Below are 22,911 nucleotides of genomic sequence, written 5' to 3'. Positions count from 1 at the left end.
GAGTCACCCCCAAGTTAAAGTTGTCAAAATTTCAGCTTGTTTTGTAAAAATCTTAATAAAATGGTAAACACAAAACTTGCAATGTAAACTTTGAACACTATTTAAAATTTTCCATGGTGTTTTGGTGAAAATTGGCTGTCTCCAGAAAAAATAATAGTTCCAAAGTACTGTAGTTCCTTTCTTAAAGTATTTTACAGGATATTCTAACTTTTTGGGATCCCTTTGCAAAAAAACCTATAGCACTCTGTGCTTTGCACCACATATTGCTCTTCATCTGCTGATTAATAATATATCAGCTTTGAATCCCATCCTAGAAGGCAACCTAATATGAGCTGCGACATCATTTTACAAATAAAGTTAATAGAGGAGTTATACAAGGACACTATGGGCACAGAACCCAGGACTCTACCATGTCAGTGCATATTTTAGCTCAGGGTCGGCAACCTTTCAGAAGTGGTGTGCTGAGTCTTCATTTATTCACTCTGATTAAAGGTGTCGCGTGCCAGTCATACATTTTAACCTTTTTAGAAGGTCTCTTTCTATAAGTCTATGATATATAACTAAACTATTGTTGTATGTAAAGTAAATAAGGTTTCAAAATGTTTAAGAAGTTCTATTTAAATTAAATTAAAATGCAGAGCCCCCTGGACTAGTGGCCAGGACCCCAGGCAAGTGTAAGTGCCACTAAAAATCAGCTGTCGTGCCGCCTTTGGCAACCCGTGCCATAGGTTGCCTACCCCTGTTTTTAGCTAGTCAGCCACACTGCCTTCCACAATGAATGTGCTTTGGTTATCCTATCTAATCACTAAACCATACTCTTAGCCCAGAGCCAGAGCTATAGCCCAGCATTCCTGATATCCAGTTATCTAGCAAACAGCTGTGTAACCCACAGAAAAAGTTTGTGCCAAAATCCACCTCTAGCACTGAGCCTTAAATAGGACACTAGCAATTAATGTTGTGCATCAAGTGATAGAGATTTAAACTGAGGGACAAGGGTTCAATTCTGATGTCCCCCTATCTGAGACATTGTTATGGGACATCCACATATAACAGATTTTGTTTTTAAGAGTTTTGTTTCAAAAAGAAATGGTTTATTTAAGTCACACAGTGAGAAATTATCCTGTATACACATGAATAATTAAGGGAGTACTACAATTTGTAAATTATAGTGTTACACATCAAAATACAGGTGTTTTTATATTTCAGCCATTGGCATCTCCCCCTCTTCTATCTTTGACCTTAGGGACAGCCCACTGAGGTACACCAACCCTATATTAAAAAAAAAACCTAGGAATGAACACAAAAACTTCTCTTAGTGATCATTCAGTGATACCTTGCTCTCTAGCACAAAATCATAATGGTAACCTTAGCAATGTTAAGGCATTATTTTTATTACTATCATCATTACCAAAGCACTTAGAAGGCCTAATCATGCTCTAAAGTGTATGTTTGATGAAGTTGGCATACTTTTTTTGTATCTGTTGGAAATGAAAGTGAAAGCCTTATGGAATGTAGGAGTGAGTTATCAACAGTGTTGCAGACAATATGAAAGCAACAAGAAATACAGGAGAATTTTCCCTTAACTTGTTATTTCCATACTTCTTAGGTTTTGAGTTGGTGGGTCATTCCAAGTCATCCTTAGCTGTCATTAAACAAAGATTTTATGGGTTTAATATTATTAGCACTGGTTGGGAATTAGCTGTCAGTTTATTTTTAAAAAAAGGAAAAATGTAGATTTTACAAAACTGAAATTTTCCACATCAAGAGAGTCAATTTTTTCCTAATTTTTTTCAATTTTTCCCATTTGAAAAAATTGAAGTAAACATTTCATTGCAGGTCTACACATGTCCGAGCTGCTGTAGTGCCTTATTGGAGCTTGTAAGGTGGGTGCTTTATGCTTTTCATTCCCCCCCCGGGCTGGACTACATCTTCCATGATGCAGGGCAGTTTCCATCTGGTCACCAAAAGTTAAAATATATTACGTGGAAGCCAACAAGTGCATAAGAAAGCTGACAGACTCTTGTACAATTGACTGAACGAAAAGTTAATTAACTCACATCTTTCCAATCAAGTCCCTCTGATTCTCAATGAGGCCCCAAGGAGGGATCCCAATGGCACAAATCTTTCTTAAATATTGAGAGGCATGAGCTTTCCAAATGCATCCCCCACATGCCTGGACACTCCTAAACAGATAATGGTATTATTATTCTACATTAGATTCCCGCTACACAACTGTGATCAACACTTCCAGAGTTGTTCCATCATCTATCTTACTCTGTAGTTATTTAAAAGTAAGTATAATTACACCCTCGACTGATATTATCCTATAATCCATATGAAGTGTGAGGTTTAATTAACTGAGACAATAATATAGTGCCCTATTACTTCCAAACTTGCTGGTGCTTAACATTACATGTGTGTGTAACCATGGGACTATTCACATACATAATGTTAAGCACAAGTGTTTCTTAGAAATAAGGTCAAAATGGATATCTATCTTTAGGATTTACTTTTAAAAGTATCTCATCTAATTTTATTTTAACCATTTAAATAACTTTAAATGGATATCAAGTTGAGTGTGCGCCAATTTTTGAGAATCTTTTTTCAAAATTACTAATTATTTTTGGATATTTTTCACCCAGAAAAAACTTGTTATTTATGAAAGTCCTACACAATAAATCAGCAGCCTCACACTCAGGAAACTCTACACTTAATAAAATAACTTGAGTAAAAAAAAACAAAAAAAAATTGGTAAGGAAACTTCACTTTCAAATTAGCAAGCGGTTATTACAACTAACAGCAGTTCAAAATGATTTTTTTTATTATAAAAAAATACCTAAACTGTGACCTTTTCTGATTTTTGAATTACAGAATAGCTAAGAGAACTAATGCATCTTTCTTTCTCTTGTCCATTATCCCCTTTCCAATCTCTTCTAATACACACTGAAACAGTAATTTCAAAACGGAGTTCCTCAGGCCACAGTCTGATGAATGCCAGCCAGTGATTCAAGGCCTGATCCTGATCAATGGTGAGCACTCACACTTAGAACTGGAAAATTGCTATAAAAAAGGTATGAGAGTATAAACATCACCAATTCACTTTTTTAGTATTCCTGACCTACCTTTGGTTTATTCCAAAAAGGGGTTTAATGTGGTTTAAGTAATCCACTTCAAATTTACATATTTAGTTTATCTGGATTAATTTGCCTGACTGTCCCTGTGCAGACAAGCCCTTAGGCAAAAGGCATGACCCTCAACTGGTGTAAATCAGCATTGCTACACTGATTTTCAGGGAGCTATACTGATTTACAGTAGCTGAAGATCTGGTCCATTGTGAATAGTTTGCAAACAACTCATTGTAAGCACCCAGATTTCAGACTAAGTGTTTCAACAATTTTGAACAAGCTAATCTGTTAAAAAAAAATCTGTTTGCAGAGTATTTACAGATAACAGAAAAATGATCAAATCCATCTAATGTATAGGTTATGAACAGTTGCTCTACCATACTCCCATTAAGGTCTCAAGACCAAGAGTTCAGTGATATGGCAAAGTCCTTCCCATAGATTTTATAAACTAATTGTTATTGCCATTTCCATTACAAGATATTGCACAATAGCAGAGTAGTATAGGTCATTTGTGAGCTTCCCTTAGATCCAAATCTTCCTTGATGCATCAAAATCAGCATGTTCCCTATGTGAGGTGACTACCTTGAATACAACTAAAGAAACAAGATTATTTCAGCATTTGAGGAATGTAAAGAGTGACTCTTTAGGGAGTTTCAGTGCATTCACAGGTTAGTTAACAGAGCACTATAATTTAAAATGCTCATATTATAAAACTGAATGAAATATTAATAAATGAAATTTTGTTTAAAGCAAACACTTGACCAAAATAGCTAGCAGTTGATACAGTATCAGGACTCTAACCATTTTACTAAAGTAGATCAAAATCTATTCTAAGGCAAACACTCCAGCCATCTCCAACTGGTCTGCATTTTGCTTCTTATTTCTTGCATAACATGATCAGGTCTTTTTTCACAGAAAGTATTAAGAATGCTGATCAAAGCTGGAGCAGCCTGACGACACACCCCTGTCTCCTATGCCCTCAAAATATCTGTTTTCCTTTATTTTTGTTTCCCAATTATAGTTTCTTATTTTGTGTTGTAAGTACCCCAAATTACTGCATTAAATCAATACATTGTATCATCCCTCAAGTCTGTACGTATGAGAAAAACAAAGAGTAAGTATTAGATGAAGAGGCAGATAGATAAAAAGAATTACCACTGTTGATGCCTTCTGTTATTATCCATGCTCCTGTAGTCTCAGCAGCTTTGACCAATCCTTTGCTGAAAACCTGTTTGACTTTTGATGGAAGCTTGAAGTTTTGGATGCCTCCATGAACAGAGATCACAAGCTTTGGCAGCTCCATCTGCCATTCTTTCACCATCAGATGTAATAGCTGGTCCAGTTTGGTGTCATAAGAGGTTCTAATATACTGGAAGAAATACATTTGTGTATATTGCACGTTTCTTAAATAACCAAAATTAGATATGGTGGCACCTTAGAAAGCTCTCAGTTCTAAAGTCTTCAAGACCTTGTTGTGAAAGTTCTAATGTTTCACAAACAAAGGGACTTTAAAAAATGAGACCTTCTGGGAATAGCATAAAAGTGTTCAAGTCATTGAGATATAAATATAGCCATATAAATCTCCCTAGTTTGCAAGGTCTTTTTCTCATCTTGTTTTTTACAAAAATATTTTACTATTTGAGTTTCTAGCTCTGAGTTGGAGTGACGGTCTTCCTGTCCTAAACAGGGAAAATTCCCTTTGTGGGTTTGCATATATGGTCCACCTAGAGGAAACAACACATCTCTGATTTGCCAGGCTGCAGTTTGTGAGGGTGAGCCGGGGAACCCAGCACTGATGATTGTCCCATGTGAGGGTGAGCAGAGGAACTAAGTGCTGACGAATATCCCATGTGCTGCACTTCATGAAGGGGAGCAGAGGAACGAAGTGCTGAGAAATGTCTACCTGTTGTACTCTGCAGATTTAGGCAACTTAAGGAAACACATTTCACTGTCACTTTGTGCTTCTCAGAGCACATCCTACAGAAATCCTCTGAGTCAGGATCTTCAGAAGATAAAGAGGATTGAGGGGCTCTTTTTATGTGCTTTATGTTGGGGTGACTCTCAAATACAGACTGATATTTCATATTGACAGTCCTGTGAAGAGTGACTGTGTGGTTACTTTTTGAACAGCTTTCTTTCCCTGAGATAGAGGGGCTTCCAGTGCGAGGTTTGTGCTGGACTGGGTCCAGAGGGGGCTTCTCTGGGTCCCATGCTTTGTTCAAGGGAGATTCCTAGATGTGGCCTTGAGATAACTGACCCCACCCCAGGAGCACACCAGGCTCCAGTCCTGGAGGTTCAAAGTGAGTCCTTGGGCCACTTGCTACACTAGGAGACAGAGCTGGGCTGACACTGATGGCCAGGGGTAGTTCTGGGCTACTGCAGGGCTGGCCAAGCTGTAGAATGGAGGGAGGGGTCGGGGTGAAGGCCCCTTACCAGGCTCTCCTTGCTCTGTCTGCTCTGGAACACTATTGGTAGTGTTGGCGGTGTGCGAGAGGGGCTGGGCAGCTGTTCCACAGCCAACAGTTGTGGCTAGCATGGGCTCCAGCAGCTCAGCAGGAAGCTTCCCTGGCCCTTTGGTACAGTACTTCAATCTTCACTCCTCAGGGATGGAGGGATGGAGTCAGAGGAAGAGAGTTGCTGATTGTGCTGGTTGTCTGTGCCAGACCCAGGGGATTTTGCTGATGAGGTGCTGCCACTGCTTCTTGGGAATACTCCTGATTGGAGACAGAGGCTGCAGGAAACCCTGCCACAACCTGAGCACTTGACAGAGGCCTGGGCCTCCACAAAAGAGGCACAGATCTCTGTGCAGGCACTTAATCAGCAGGGAGGTGCACAAGACAGTGTCTGGTTCTCCCTCTGTTCTGAGCCTTCTCTACCATGCTGCATGCTACCTGGAAAAGCAGGGGGCACAGAGAGGCCTAGGGACTCGGAGAAGAAAGGGGATCCTTTCTGCTGATAAAGGCAGATCCTGATGGTCTGGAGATTTAAACCATTTTTTTTCTTTAAATTTGCTCTGCAGTAGGAGAAGAGCTGGTCTTCCTGCCTGCAACTGGAGAGGAAGATGAAATCCAGCAGTTTCTCAGAGGTGGAACTAACCTCCCCTGCCTCTGATTGACAGGTTTGATCTGTCTATGTAGAGCAGAGAAACAGTCATGGATCTGTGGACCCCACTGTGAATAAGAACTAACCTGTTTTGATCACAGTGTACAGTCTGGTGTGTGTAATTCTATTGGCAAGTTAATGATAGAAGGGTAAGGTAAGCATCATTTGATTAGTAAAAATCTACAGAGTCATAATTTCAATGCTGTCACCCTCGGTGGATTGGCAGGAAGAGGATTTGCTGTCCTCCCAGGTCCAGGTCCTACAACTGGTGGAAAATTTATAGCACAATATCCTTGGAAATGGGTCATGTCGGGTGTTTTGAAAGCCCTTTCTCCCACGACCACCATGGTATCAACCATGACAAACCGAGAACAATTATGTAGATATATAGTCCAGAAAATATTTATAAAAAGACACCCACGCAAATGACATTGTGTTTCACCTTGAGTGTTACACCAAGAATGTACGTAACATGTTGCATCAAAAGGTAAAAGCAACAGAAACAAATATTGATTTTATCAATGCAAACTGTGTGGCTCAGCCAAATTCATAAATTGCATAAATTTTCAGAAGGCATTTGATTCAACCTCCAAAGACACTCTCCCACTCTGAAAGTGCTTGGAATGGCTGAGACAGCCACGGATGAGGTCATAAATGCATTCATATGGAATTATTCATATGTCAAGTTTACCATTTGAAGACCAACATTACAACACTTGCAAAGTTACATTAGTGGTTGTTTTCCAAGAAGCAGAGAAATGGCCAACAAGGGGTACATTTATACCTGCTATCAAAAGGGCAAATTATCAAGAAATGGAATGGCTCCAGGCTGACTGAATGCATCTAAAACTACCCTCCCCTATAGGGCATGGGTATGTCTTGGAGGATGCACTGATCCCACCTGTCTTGTATGAAATACCATGTTCTCCCAAATCAATTCTTCAGCAAATGAAATGCTTGTGTGAAAAGCTCAGATGCTCATTTCCCTGAAAACATTTGGCCAACAGCCCACTCTAGGGAAATGTGTGAATGTGGTCCAGGGGATCAGTGTGACAATGCATCTAGGAGTGGTGCCCTAGATGGAGAAGATAGGACTCTGATGAATAAATGTTTTCAATCCTATTTCTCAGGGCTAACTTCCCTAGGATTATCAAAGATCAATATCTTTCTCTGTGTAATCACTGCATCCCTGTGTTATGATATAATTTAAAAAAACATTCAATTTTTAAACTTTTCTCAAATACATATTTGTCCTAGGTTTATCGTGTTTGGTATCATTGTGTTCATGGGAAAAAGGGCTTTCAAATGATACCCAACTTGACCCATCTTGAATGACGTATTATCAAAATTTTCTCCAGCCGGAGGACCCAGGGCTGAGAGCCTGGGGGTCAGCGAGTTTCTCATGCCATGCCGCAGATGGTGACACCATTAAAATGATAATTCTGTGGCTTTTTACAAATCAAATGACACCTCCCTTACCTCTCTATCATTAACTTGTCCACAGAATGAGATTTTACTACATTCTGTTCCCAGACTAATAGTGCAACATGAAGGCACTATATGCATGTTTTTACTGGGCCACTTTGAACTTGGTCTGTTTTCTTTTCAACCAAACAGTTTGAGGTGCACTCAGTGCTAATTTTAAACTTATCCAGTTTCTTTATCATTAGAATAGTAAAAAGACAGGAAGATCGGGCCACCTTGTAAACGGGGAAAAAAAAAAAAAAAAAAAAAAAAAAAAAAAAAAAATAATTTAATAGGATGAAATTCAATAGTGAAAAGTGGCAAGGTCATGAACTTAGGGATTAATAATAAGAATTTTAGATATACGTGGGAACATCAGTTTGAAACGACAGAGGAGGAGAAGGACCTTGGGGTATTGGTTGATAGCAGGATGACTATGAGCCGCTAATGTGATACGGCTGTTACAAAAGCAAATGCGATTTTAGGATGCATCAGGCGAGGTATTTCCAGCAAGGATAAGGAGGTGTTAGTACCGTTATATAAGGCACTGGTGAGACCCCATCTGGAAATTGTGTGCAGTTCTGGTGTCCCATGTTCAAGAAGGATGAATTCAAACTGGAACAGGTCCAGAGATGGGCTACTAGGATGATCCGAGGAATGGAAAACCTGCCTTATGAAAGGAGACTCAAAGCTTGGCTTGTTTAGCCTGGCCAAAAGAAGGCTGCGGGGGGATATGCTTGCTCTATGTAATATATCAGGGGGTTAACGTTAGGGAGGGAGAGGAATTATTTAAGTTTAGTACTAATGTAGGCATGAGGACGAATGGGTACAAACTGGATATAGGAAGTTTAGACTTGAAATTAGACGAAGGTTTCTAACCATTAGGGGAGTGAAGTTCTGGAACAGCCTTCCGAGGGAAGTAGTGGGGGCAAAAGACTTATCTGGCTTTAAGACTAAGCTTGATAAGTATATGGAGGGGATGTTATGATAGGACAGTTTAATTTGGGCAATTGATCTTGGATTATCACCAGATAAGTCTGCTCAATGGTCTGCGGGGAGATGTTGGATGGGATGGGAACTGAGTTACTGCAGAGAATTCCTTCTTGGGTGCTGGTGGTGAGTCTTGCCCACATGCTCAGGGTTTAGCTGATCGCCATATTTGGGGTCGGGAAGGAATTTTCCTCCAGGGCGGATTGGCAGGGGCCCTGGAGGTTTTTCGCCTTCCCCTGCAGCGTGGGGCATGGGTCGCTTGCTGGTGGATTCTCTGCAGCTTGAGGTCTTCAAACCAATTTTGAGGATTTCAATAACTCAGTCCTGGGTTAGGCGTTGTTATAAAAGTGGATGGGTAGGGTTCTGTGGCCTGCCTTGTGCAGGAGGTCAGACTAGATGATCATATTGGTCCCTTCTGACCTATGAGTCTATGAGTCTATGAGTCAGTCATGTTAATCCAGCATTGTTAAAATCAAATAAAGTTGTAGTTTACAAGCAAACCTTGGCATGGTAAGTGTGATCTCCATCTTGGAAATTGATAGTTCCAAATGAGTCAGTAGGACTTGTATGTGTATGCTTCTGGACAGACCATTCTTCATTCTCCCTCTCTCTGGTAGGCTGGTAGAGAGGAGAACTATAATCTATCCCAGGATGGTCTCCAATCAGCCGTCCACAGCAACATCTCAAATTAAAAATAAAATCATGCATTACATAGCTTATCTCAAATACCACTTGTTAAAACTGCAAAGATGGCATCACACTACATAGCAATCTGCCATCAAATTAAAACAATTAATAAAGACAAAAAGACATGGGATAAACATCACCAAAACACCTTGATTCCTATGCTGAAAAATTGTAGCAGCTATCTCTGAGTCTTGTCTCTTTCTTACACTTTGCAAATGCTTGTATAGCTTGCCACATCCATAAGCTATTCATGAATTAAACTGAAAGTTGAATTTCAGGCTTACCATGCACAGCCTCGTGGATGCCTATGTTAAGATAAATACTGGAATTCTAAAATGGATCATGATGATGATGAATTTATTTGTATTGTGGTTGCACCTAGGAGCTCCAGTCATGGACAAGTAGGACATCAGAAGGAGAGGACTGCCCTTTAGCTGGATAGAGATTAAGAAGAACCTTTATGCTATTTTATCTCGATTACTACTTAACGGAATGTAATAAAGTACATCCACTGAAGTAGAATGTTAATGAGACATTAGCAGACTTGCATTTGGCATAGAAAATCCACAGCAGAAGACACTACCCTTCAGCAAGTTGCTAGTCTTGCCTTCTAGCTTAGTTTATTAATACACCTGGCATCTTCTCTGGGAACATTTCAGGTTTTAAAATATTCTTTGGATATTCTAAAATCTGCCATGCCCTTAGCAATGTTCTCCCTCTGATCCCATCTATTTCTATAAGGAAAATCTGGCCAGTCTACCAGCATTAAAAGATAGGAGTATTTTTAGTGCCCTAGAAATCATGGATGAGCAAATCAATCGGTTAAGAGGACAAACTATTCTGAATTCCAATCCTTTCCCCTAATCAATCCAAAATTTTAAAGATTCAGATTGCTTTCACAAATCTGCACCCAGCAAGCTCCCACCATGTCCCTTAATTTTTGCCATCCACCCAAAAGCCTTCTCCCAGCCTTTCCTTCTCTGTAGTACCTCAGCAGCCCCCAAAATATTTGCACTTAATGAATTGTTGAGCACTTCTGAAACAACAGACCATGTACAATTTAAATCAATAGTTGATCCAAGGTCCACAGTAAAGACCAGACCTGCAAAACCCCACAATGGGATCAAAATTAAGAGGTTGATGATGGAAGTCTTCCAGAGAGACAGGAACTCTTGTGAGTGGAGCCCTGCGCAGATACAAATTTTGTATCTACATCCAATCCACAAACATGGTAAGTGGATATCTGCAGGGGGGAGGGATAGCTCAGTGGTTTGAGCATTGGCCTGCTAAACCCAGCGTTGTGAGCTCAATCTTTGAGGGGGCCATTTAGGGATTTAGTTGGGGATTGATCCTGCTTTGAGCAAGGGGTTGGACTAGATGATCTCCTGAGGTCCCTTCCAACCCTAATAATCTATGATTATCAGGGCTCTATTTGTGAGGAGCTGAAGTTGGGGACACAGAACTGGGTTCTGTTGCAAAAGGGAATGATGGGAGAAGAAAACTGATAGAGGTTGGAATGGATAGTCAAGACAAGTATCTCAAATTTTTCTCACTTATCTGAGCCAAAACCAAAATCTTTTAAGGTTTGCCCAACACAGTTAAAAGCAGATTTAAAAGTTATTACAAATGGGAATGGTTTGCTACAGAGAGGAAAAATAGCTAAAAAAGAGAGGCACAGGCATTAAACAAAAGTGGAAGATAAAAAAGTAAGTCTAACCAAGTGAAGGAGGAAATAGCAAGAAGAAAGAGCAGGGAAAGAGGGGGAAAAAATTACATCAACGATGTTAAAATAGCAGTGTCGTTCTACACAAAACTTAGGACAATCACCACCTCCCACAGATCCTGAGAAATCTGAAATGCAGACTTCCTGGTCTCTCTACCATAAAGAATGATGACAGCATAAGGTTTGAAATAACCATTGCATTTTAAACCTCTCTTTTTATACTGTGACAGACTGGAGTATCATCTGAGGGAAATCATGTTTGAAATAAATAATTAGTAACAAGATATTAGTCTTTCCTCATATAATACTCTGATTAAACTAATGATTAAGCTAGGAAAAACAGAGTTGCCACAGAGAGAATGTAAAGCTACCACATCTGAACCCTAATACATTGTATTCAGCACAGCAAGGTCGTTGTTCATGAAGGTACTTGTTGGCACTTAGAGACTGCTTAATTATACATGCATTCAAAACTCTTTGATATAAGCAAATAGGCTGAAAATTTGAGCTATTCAGTGTCCTGCAAATGCAGATTGGAGGATGAGTTTGGAGGAAAGAAACTCACAGATAGTGGAAGTAAACTGGTATACACAGAGGAGTTGAAGAGTTGTAGAAATGTAACTAGCGTCACTATTGCTTGTACAATGACGCTTGATGAAAAGTCAGAAGGTAATGAGGGCTCAACCCTTGAAGAACAAAACATGAGACTGCTTAGTAAGTGCTCACCTCCAAGACAAACAAGCATTCCACAGTCTGATTCAATATATAACAGTTGAGAGAAGTCTGTGGGGCACAGAGAACTTCTTTGAAACAAGGATGTGCCACACAGACACTAGGGGTTTGTCTTGATTGGGCAAAGTGGTTCAATTTCAGTTGGACTTAGTTAACATGTGCTAGCTGAACTCCGTTTAAATGTAGCCTTTTTCTGAGTCAGGACAAACCCTAAAGTATCAACAGAAAACACAGACCTGTCAAAAAGAGACCAGGAATGGACGGGCGGACACATGCACACAAACACAAACTCTAAGGTGTAGTGTAATGGGACAATTTTATCCTGCCTAAGGAGACTTTCATTATTCTTAGAATACTTAGGATATATCCTACATAGCTTTGATTGTATTTCTGTTATTGAACTTGCTTTTAAAGATAATTTTGGAATTGTTCACTTATTTTGGTGTACGTTCTGAAAACTAGAGAAAGAGACAAAGAAAACAATCCCCTGGATCCAGATGTCAGAATGGGTACACAGAAATACCCGCCTGGGCCACTCAAGTCAAAGGCATAGACAATGGAAATCTAACCCCTGGCTTACGTCAGCTGCACCATGGGGAAAGCCTAAAGAGCAAAAGGGTGGCAGTCACAGCTGACACATCTCTTTTCTCCAGTTTCTTAAAGTTGTGCTGTCGCACTGGAACCAAAATCCGTTAGACTCACATGGAAGTACGTTTTCTATAATACGTTTAGGTAAATTTTAAAACAATCATTGGAGCTGATTAACCTAGGTTTTATGTTGCCTTATGCCCTCCCAGGGGCAGATAATCCACCAGGGTATGAAGTTGTAGCAGCACAAACCAGCCACAAATGCAGTCATTGTGAGGCTGGAGGCCTTGAAAACTAACAGTCCAAAAAGTGAGCCATGCTGCCTATTTGGAAAGAGCATGTGGCCAGAGTGCATGCTGGTTCCTCACTTTTCAGTGGCTCCTAAGGACTACCAGCAGGAACTACAGTTAATCCCCCAAGGAAGAGGCAGTGGTGATATTATTATTGGGTGTATTATTGCCATGCAGTGAAGTGAATTTCCCCCACAGTCCTGGGGGCTTAGCTCTTAATCACACTGTTCAGTTTCTCTGAGTCTGGATCATATACTCTTTACTTCTTTGGAAATGTTGCAGACACATTTTTAAATTGTAGCAAAATGTTTGTTGCTCATCTTTAAAAGAAAGAAAAGAAAAGGAAAATCTGGACATACTTCTGTTCTCCAATGGTCCTGAAAAGCCCTTATGGGCTCCAGAATATGTATAGTGGGACTCACATTAACATACCCTTATTTCATTACTGCTTCAGGCCTCATCCTGAACAACACAGAGCAAACAGCAATCCAATAGCCAAGGCCTGTATTAGCCAGATATTGAAAGCACTTACAGTGGTTAAGCAGGCATATGCAGAAAATGGAATCATAGCAATTAGAAGTGATCAGGTTCACCAAAACTTCACTGTGTTTTGCAAAGACAATTTCAGCACACACAATCAACCACTATCAATATATCAGCATACACTGACCATCTTATACATTACAGAACTATACCAGCAGCTATTCCTATAGCTGCGGATGCTAGAAAACTCAGCCTACCCTATGGAGAGGGTGATTCAACATCTGACACTATTGGTGTCATAGCTCATAGGTCCAGTGAAAACTTAGCAGCTTTACAACAATCAGAGCTTATATTAAGAGGATATTTATAAACAGTTTTAAAATGGTTAGATGTTATAAGTTTGTATAGAGTACAGACTGTTATACACACTTCCATGGACACTATAAATCGTTATAAGCAACCTTCTGGACTCTAGAACAATTGACTAACCATATATTCAAACATCCATTATGCAGTTATTTACCCTATGCAAACTATTTGCAAATGTGCACTTAAAAGAAAGTGTTATAACAATAATGTATTTCAAAGGAGCTGCTTTGTCTTATTTACACTGATAGCTCAAGCTAGCACACAGAAGGAGCAGAAGGATAGATGGATCCAGTTTGGGGAATTCTCCCTTGCAGGAACAAAGGAGTCAAGGAGGAAGTTTAAATGATGTGGCAATAAAGCCCAGCTGTGATAGCTGGGGAAGGTTGAAAGCTCCATAGCAGAGCCAAGGAGTTCGCAAAGTAGGGGCCATGATGGAATGCTGAGAGCTAGTATCACGTTCCCCACTGTTTCAGAAACTGACTGCAGTGAACATTCAAGTATCATTATAATAGAGACTGTTTCTACAAGGTCACTGCAGAGCTGGGAAGTAGTCACTCCTCCTGCAAAATATGAAAGCCTCGGCAACAGCACTGAACTTGGAGATCTCCCCTGGAGAAAGAGAGTAAATAAGTGAGGCACCAGACACAGCCAGATCAAACCGACCTTACCAAGGATCTTTCCTCATTCTCAGTGCCCTTTTTTAATGATATGCATAAGAAACATTGTCATATAAAGTGCAGTTTACACAGTCTACAACCCTTTGACAATTACACTAAGAGTCGTCGTCATTATGGTCATTGCTTCATAAATGTTGCTTGGGTGGGAGCCAATTTCCAGAAAAGGAAATGGCTGCATAACACATGCACTATAAACATAAAAAGTATGTTCCACAGATAATGAGAGTGCTGCAAGTGCCTAGGTTAGACAAACAGAGACCCCCTGTGACTGATTAGCATATGTCTGTATATGGCTATATCAGTCAAACCCACTGTGTTTTATAAACACCATTTTAATTGCAAAATTGTGCTGTGCCTTCACTTCGGCACTGCGGCCTCCATCTTGAACAGAAACACCCACAAAGTGTTGGGGAAATTCTTGCTCCTAGCAGACTTCTAACAATAGAGAACAATCTTGGCTTTCTATAAATGGAAGCTCCCTAGAACAAGGAACAGGTTGTAGCCCAGGAAAACCAGTTTTCCAAGTCTGAACTTTGGATGGGTGGGTATTAAGCAATGATTCACTTGAAAAGAGACTTGAAGCCCCTCAGAGGGGTCACCAGATAGAAGGGACGTGAAATTCATAAAAGGACAAGTTCTACTCTGAGCTGGGTCTTGCTCTCCAGCTACCCATCAGCTGACAGAAGACAAGACTGGGTAGATGGAAAGAGGGTGCACAAGAGTCCAGGATTCCCTGGAAGGACACTGCCTATGACCAAAAGGCTCTCGGGAGAGGTTGGGAAACTGAGGCAGAGTCTTGCATGCAGTGTGTATATATATATGCAGATATACATAGCTCTGTATATCTATTGTGCTGTAGCTGTGCTTAAAAGTACAAAGTCTCTGTGTTACTTCCTTTAACTGTCACAAATTCCTTGAAGGGTGAGACAGTAATCCAGAGGACCCAAAAGGGTGGAGCTGCGCAGGTGTGCTTAAACTCCTGGGGAAACTTGGGTCTAGAGCAGCTACTGTCCCATACCCTGAGAAGGGAAACCAAGAGTTGGAGTTTGTATCTCGTGAGTGTGTTTAAGAGCCAGACCTGGAGCTAGTGCCTGAATTCTGTTCAGATTAATAAACTTAAAAGCTCATGAGATCCAAAGGTTTGGATCCAATACAGCAGCCTGGTGAGCATCCAAAGGGGGAAGTCAGTCTGGGCTGTAACAGAGCAATTATTGAGCTGTGTATGCAAACTGATGCTGCTCAGAAGCATGTGTCAGGCTTTCCAATGTATTTAGTAAAGTTGGTAGAATAGGACAGAGTCACCTATATATTCACAATTAAACTACTCAGATTTGATTAACAGCTATTTATGGGGTCATGCCATTCATTATGGAAAATATTTGTATAACCACTGGCACTCACTAAAATGTTTGCAAACCTTAAGACCACATGTCTTCCTTCTGAGAACACATGTCATAAACAACCCAATTTGAAAAGTAATTTGCCCAAACTATATGGCCAATACTTACAAATATCATATATAACTGATGCCATCTGGAATGATTTGTGAATAATGTCTAGACCAAAGTAGGCCTACATTGGTTAAATTTTTGTCCCAATAAATACAGTTTTAACCAGTTGTAACATTTATCTCTGTATTGATCTTTGCCAGAAAAATCCTTTCAGAATGAAGCTTTGTGCTTATCTTTCAGCTAAAAACACCAACAAAAATACGAAATCTTTTGTTTTGAAAAAATGTAGCTGTATGTAATTTTTATATTTATAAATGTAAACACTGAAAAGTGCACACTAAAGAACAAACAACAGATCATAATCATTGGATGCAGTTCTTAATTTTCCCAGTTTGTTAGCCATTGGTTTAACATGCAGTAACTCACGTAGTTGTTTTGTTTCAGTTTCCAGATTCAGCGAACACCACAGGGGGAGGACTGGGAAGGAGACTTTCAATGTAGAACAAGTGCCAAGGAAGGTCAACATTCTGATCTAACAGCCTTTACAGTAGCCTCTTAAATGCACGCTAATGTGAGCTGTGCACAGGCAGTTAATTTCAAAGGAGGGATCAAAAATCTGATGATGAACATAAGTAGTATGAATATCAGCTGCCTAAAAAGACTACTGCCTTGTTAAAACACACGCTATGTGAAGTCCAGTGTGTTCCCCTTGCCCATCTGCGATGTTATACGATAAATATATGACCATATAGATCATTGTTGCTACTACTGTTATACCATTGAAACAAAGGCTGTGCAAAGGCATGTCATGTAAGGTGTCTATGAAAAAGTTATTGTTTGCTGAATATGATTCGTATTTGCAGAAATCATTTTTTATCTGAAGTTATGATGACTATTGACTGTATGCCTGTATTTCAAATGTGTTTGCTCCTGTGGTCCCACCTACAAGAGTTTATTTCTAGTTTGGCCGGCACATTGTGAAGGGACTATTCAAGTTGAATGGCCCATCAAAGAGCACTTAACTCACAATAGACTCACAATAAAAGAGGCTTATCCCCACCAGATGGACTTTCCAGCTAGAATATGGTTAATGGCCTCTGCTATGATGACTCAGCGGAGCATGCAAGGGCATGTGACCCTAAACTCCATCTTGTTACTTGTATTTTTCCACAAACTGTGCTAAGGACTTTGTTTGGAAAAATGGGTTTCCCTCCACATGGCAGAAGCTATAAAAGGCCCTGGAAACATCTCCATTTTTCCTCTTTCCTGCTCTAACCTCTGGACTATGGACTTATACTAATGGGAGCATTCTAACCAAGGGACCGAGGACCTTCCAAATCATTTGGAAGCACCCAGAGACTTGACAAACCAGTGGTTTATTCCATTACTGCTCCAAGCCCCAACTTTGCAATTATTGTATGTTTTTTATTCCTTTAACCAACTTTAACTCTCACCTTTCTTTTTATAAATAAACCTTAGATACTAAAGGATTGGCAACAGCATGATTATTGGGGAAGATCTGAGTTTTATGTTGTCCTGGATGTGTGGCTTGTTCTTTGGGATCAGAAGAACCCTTTTGTTAGATGAAATTGGTTTTAAATAACCATTCAGCATTAAGTCTAGTGTCTGGGTGTTAAATCCAAGACAGGAATTCCTAAGGAGGCTGCATTCCTGACTTCCTGTTAACCAGTGTGGGGGGACTTTTGTTGCTGGTTTGGTATTCTTATGGAAGAATAACCACCAGTTTGGGGGTATGGTTGCCTTATTTCTCAGCAACTTGTCCTGAATTTGATATTCTCCATTGTGACCCATTGAGGCACGGTTACACCACCTTAATAAATTAAAAGAAAACAGACCAAAAACTTTCCTAGTGGCCTCATATCTTTTACACCTCCAAGCTGGTTTCTACAAAGCAGGAGCCTTGAACTACCAACGTTATCTGCTCATGGCAGATGCAAGTCCCAAAAATTTGAGGGGCGGGGGGGGGGAACTGTGGTGGTCCTTGCATGGTTCCCCCCACCCAAGGATTCCATTATAACCACTTTCCCTCTCATCTGATTCCTATTGCCTCTCACATCCCTTTCAGATCTTGTGCCATTCAGCATATGGCTGGAATTGTTAGCTGCCTAGGAAGGAGTTTTGTACTATTTCTGCCTGGTACCCATCAGGGCAGGATTAAGACAATTTGCCACAGAAGTCTTTCTTTGCACATTTCCTAGTTTGTACATTCAGTCTCAGTATGCAATTTACTTTAGCAGAATTTATAATACATTCTTCCAACAGACCCCAGAAATTATGTTCTGATCATTTCAGTGGCTGCAGCGTTTTGCCATTGCTTGCTGGATTAAGAACATGAATTGTTTCTTTAGCCCATTTTAGAAAGCATAGCATCATATTTATAGGTCTTACCTGATTAAGTTCTGGCATATCTGGCATCCTGCAGGACATCTGGAGGAATATACATCAGTAAAACAGTGTATTATTATTACAAGAAAATATCTGTAATTTGATGCATCAAATGTGTTAAATACTGGGTAATAAAAACTTGCGGAAAAATTTCTAAGCAATGGCATTGAAACTTGTGTATAGACTGTAGTCATCATCTGAAGATCTATTCTCAAAGCTCAGTGTTTTATCTGGAATTTTAAACTGTTATACTATTACTATTTCATAGCTGGAGTCATCATCATCCTAACAAGGCATTAAAGTTTAGTCTCTTGAGGATTGAAATGCTTTAATCTAACCCAAGTTATTGGGATAACTGGGTGAAATTTAATGGCCTGTGACACATAGGAGGTCAGACTACATCATCTGATGGCTCCTTCTGGCCTTAAACTCTATAAAACCATGAATTATCATTGTTTACTGAGCACCATCAATGCACTCAGAATTATATGATCAAACTTCTATCCTCAAGAAGTTTACAATTTTAGGATATGATCCTACAGGCCTTGATTAGTCAAAGATACCACTTAATTAGTTATAAAGCTTGCAAGGAAAACAAAACTTTGTTTTGTCCTTTCCTCAAATGAGGGTTGGAGCATTTTAATTTCTGACTCTTTCCAGTGTTCTATGGAAGAACAACATGATTCATCTCACTCCTCAACACAGAGACCTGCTGATAAGTATACTGGGATTAATAGTAGCTCTCTTCTTCTATTTAAAGCAGGTTCTACCTTACTGTTTGACACAAGGTCACATTTTTGGAGTAGGAAGGAGAATTTCCATGTACCAGTAATTTGGTTCTGTGAACTGCATTACACTTTTCCCTCTCAGTCTATCTGACGTGGAGGCTAGGCCACATTTTCAGCTACCAGACTTAGGGCTACATGTCTAAAAGACCAGAATGGTCAACAGCTTCCAGTTTTGGTATGCAACCAACAATGGGGCTGTCATCACTTTACAAGTATGTTCAGTGAACTGTCCATGAAACAATTAATGAATGACACTGCAGCCCTACCCCGGTTATGATTTTTACTAGCCATCAAAGGTGGCTAAATCCTCTCCTGTATATAACAGCATCTGTTCTACAGTATCTGTGCCTTCCTTAATATTTAAAGAAAACATTGGTGTGAGCTTCTAACTGCATGGCAGCAGTGGATATGCTGCACTCATGTAATTGTGGCACTGCAAAACTGTAAGAACAGCATCCACAGTATCCCTATAACATCTATCAATTCTCTTTCAACATAACAAAATAAAACTAAAACCACAACTATACCTGTGAGGATCTTTTGAGCTGGGTATAACTTTTGCACACTCTCTTTTATTGAAGATTTCTTCAATCCAAGTTTTCTGAGACTGGAAAATAATGCCAAACATAAATACAGTCATGTACTTCAGAAAGCAAAATAAATAATTACTACAGAATTTCTACAGTGCAGGACCTGTAAAAGATCTCAGAATGCTTTACACTATGATGTGTGTGCACTGCAGTTATAGCAATGTCAGTCCTTGGATATTAGAGAGACTAGGCGAGTGAGGTAATATCTTTTATTGGACCAACAGAAGTTGTTCCAATAGAAGTTACCACCTCACCCACCTTATCTCTCTGTGGCCACGTCCAGACTAGGTATTAAAATAGATTTTAGATACGCAACTTCAGCTACGGGAATAAAGTAGCTGAAGTTGAATTTCTAAAATCGAGGTACTCACCTGTCTGGACGGCGCGGCATCGATGTCCGCGGCTCTCCGTGTCGATTCCGGAACTCCATTCGGGTTGATGGAGTTCCAGAATCGATGTAAGCGCGCTCGGGGATCGATACATCGCGTCCAGACTAGAGGCGATATATCAATCCCCGAGCAATCGATTTTAACCCGCCGATGCTGCGGGTTAGTCTGGACGTGGGCTGTTACACTATGATGTCAGGAAACCAAATGCCAATTAATATTATCAAGGAGACCAAATGAGAACTCTGCATCAGAACAACCCCAATACCCCACTCCCAAACTTAGAGGGGTTCTATCTGAACCTGAACTTGGTAGTTTGGGTCCATCTCTTATTAATAAATGTGAAAGCTCACTCAAGGGAGGTTTAAGACTTACTTATAGCAGATGAAGTATCTAGGACAACCTAGAACTGGGATGAAATAGGAAATAAATGCTGATCTGTCAGTATCCTACTCCTTCTGGAAGATGTATGTTAAATGTCTAGTATGTGGCTATCTTATTAAGTCTGTAGTAACCCTGGAAAGGTGCAGGCTTTGAAATTATCATTATAATAAACTTTTCTGAAAAATAAGATTGCAATTTCTCATTTTATCGATGAATGTAAAGAATTGTAGTTGTCCCAGTTAAACATTTACTGACATGAAACTACAGAAAAATGCTAAAAAAGGCCTCTCCAAGGAGTTAATCCAACTTTTCCTGATGTCACCAGAGTCTTTCCATTGGATAAGACTCCTAGAGAAGGGCTATAAAATTGAGTGAATTAGATATGCACTGTTCTATGTATACTTCTAATGAAATCTCCCTAGGATTTTTTTTTTCAATCACATGATTTATTTCAAGACCAAAAAAAAAAAAATCATCATCTCATGCTAAACTTAACTCTTCTGTCACTTTGCTTTTGGTACTTCTAGTTCCCTATTCTCCATCTACACAATGTCTATCTAGATAATAAAATGTTGAGGGCAATGATGTGTCTTCATACTTACAGTATTTATAAAGGGCCTATCCCACTCTAAGAGCTTTGTAAAATAGTAAATAATAACAAATGAGAATGCCAATAATTCACTTACTAGAGTAAACAGTTTGGAGTCTTGTAGGCAGAGTTCTATTATAAGCCAGAATAATCCTCTTCAGCTTGTTTGATTAAGCATTGTATTTCCACTAATCAGGAAAGTGTTTGTTATTTTTTAAATTCACCTCCAAATCCTTAAATATCATCATTCCAAACACAAATCTATGGCTGTTGATTTGACTGATGTACAGAACGTCAAGAGCTGTGTAAAATGAGGTGTAAACATATCTAAAAGGTCCCCTTTTGAATCCTCTTGAAAGCAATGGGATTCTTTCCTTTGAATAATAGGAACTACATCAGGAACTTACTAATATTAGAGTTTGTAAGAAAATCAATATAAGAAATCTATTTGTGTGGCTATTCGTCTGGGAACTGCTGCATTTAATTGAGGCTAGTTTACTTGTATCTTAGAAAGATGGTGAATGGGAAAGTTTGATAGGAGCTCAGAGACACACAGAAATATTAATAATCTCAGAAAGAAATTCATTGACTACAAATTTTAAAAAGAAGGCTTGGAAGTACAGTTCACAGAAAATGTTGAGTAGGAGTTGCATGGAGTAGTTTCTTTTTGAAAGCAGGTTTTGTATATAAGTTCTCAGAAACCATTTGGACACATTCCTATTAGAAACCATTACTCCTTCATGCCTCCCAAACAACTCTATCCTTATTTCTTGAGCAGTCAAGCAAAAAATTGAATTGACACCATTATAGCGTATGTGGATTCCAAAAATCCACCACTGTTCCCTGTAAATAAAATTCTAAGCCTATCAAAAGTGGCAGAGAACAGCATGTCCATTAATTTACTCACTGCCTTGAGGAAGAATTCACTTTGCTGAACTTGTTAATTAAAATTACTATGTTAGGGTGACCCCATAGCTCCTTGATTAGTGCTGTACAGTACAACATGAGAGATCTGGATTCAATTTCTTGCTCTCTTGGTGGGCAACACCTGGAATCACTGACAAAGGCAACAAGGGAAGAAAATCTAAGAGAAAAAGGAATTCAGAAGAGCTGGCCATTTCTCAAAGACACAATATAAAAGCACCACAGCAAGCTATCCTATGCAAAGGAAAGATAGGAAGAATAGTAAGAGGTGAATATGGCTCCATCAGGAGCTCTTTAATGACCTGAAAATCAAAAAGGAAATCCTACAAAAAGTGGAAACGTGGATACATTGCCAGGGGCGGCTCTAGGCATTTTGCCACCCCAAGCACGGCAGGTAGGCTGCCTTCGGCGGCATGCCTATGGAGGGTCCGCTGGTCCCGCGGCTTCGGCAGACCTCCCACAGGCATGGAACCAGTGGACCCTCAGCAGGCAAGCCACCGAAGGCAGCCTGCCTGCCACCCTCGCAGCGACCGGCACAGCGCCCCCAGTAGCTTGCCGCCCCGAGCACGCGCTTGGCGTGCTGGTGCCTGGAGCCGCCCCTGCACATTGCTAAGGATGATACAAAAGAGTAGCACGAGTATCTACAGAAAGGCTCAGGCACAAAATGAGTTACATCTAGCAAGGGACAAAAAGCAACAGGGTTTATAAATTCATTAGGAGCAAGAGAAAGATGGGTTCAGTACTGTTCAAGAATGTTTATAACTACTTAGATAATGGAGAGGAGAATATGTTTATAAAATTGGTAGATGACATCAAGCTATGAGGGGTTGTAAGCATTTTGGAGGTCAGGATTAGAATTCAAAAGGAGAACTGATCTGAAATCAACAAAATGAAATTCACTAAAGACAAGTGCAAAGTACTACTCTTAGGAAGGAAAAACATCAAATGCACAAGTACAAAATTGGGATAACTGTCTAGGCAGTAGTACTGCAGAAAAGGATTGGAGGTTATAGTGGATCACAAATTAAGCATGAGCCAACAACGTAATGAAGCTGCAAAAAAGACTAATATGCCAGTGTGTGTCATCATGGTTGTTGTGTCTAAGAAAGGGATGGTAATTGTTCTTCTCTACTCCAGCACTGGTGAAGCCTCAGCTGAAGTGT

The 22,911-nt window shown here is 39.9% G+C and overlaps 2 protein-coding genes across 3 annotated transcripts in view; both read right to left on the bottom strand.

Annotated features, from left to right (window-relative positions):
* Nucleotides 1-2,130, bottom strand: part of TRPM6 (transient receptor potential cation channel subfamily M member 6) — an 82,756-nt gene extending 80,626 nt beyond the window's left edge. For both annotated transcript variants that reach the window (XM_030567350.1, XM_030567351.1), the window contains exon 1: nucleotides 2,058-2,130. The gene's annotated coding sequence lies outside the window, so the exon portion shown is untranslated. The remainder of the gene's footprint in view (nucleotides 1-2,057) is intronic.
* The window catches only part of LOC115653746 (transient receptor potential cation channel subfamily M member 6-like), a 48,407-nt gene continuing 27,559 nt past the window's right edge, over nucleotides 2,064-22,911 (bottom strand). Inside the window, exons 2-6 of the mRNA XM_030567352.1 lie at nucleotides 19,403-19,482; nucleotides 18,091-18,129; nucleotides 9,183-9,363; nucleotides 4,281-4,494; nucleotides 2,064-2,183 (exon numbers count right to left, since the gene is read on the bottom strand). Coding sequence (XP_030423212.1) covers nucleotides 2,128-2,183; nucleotides 4,281-4,494; nucleotides 9,183-9,363; nucleotides 18,091-18,129; nucleotides 19,403-19,482 — 570 coding nt within the window. The 3' untranslated portion in view covers nucleotides 2,064-2,127. The remainder of the gene's footprint in view (nucleotides 2,184-4,280; nucleotides 4,495-9,182; nucleotides 9,364-18,090; nucleotides 18,130-19,402; nucleotides 19,483-22,911) is intronic.

Source organism: Gopherus evgoodei, chromosome 6, assembly GCF_007399415.2.
Source record: "Gopherus evgoodei ecotype Sinaloan lineage chromosome 6, rGopEvg1_v1.p, whole genome shotgun sequence".
NCBI classification, from domain to species: domain Eukaryota; kingdom Metazoa; phylum Chordata; order Testudines; family Testudinidae; genus Gopherus; species Gopherus evgoodei.
Note: the sequence above shows the minus strand (reverse complement) of the source record. Positions and strands in the feature narration are given on the sequence as shown.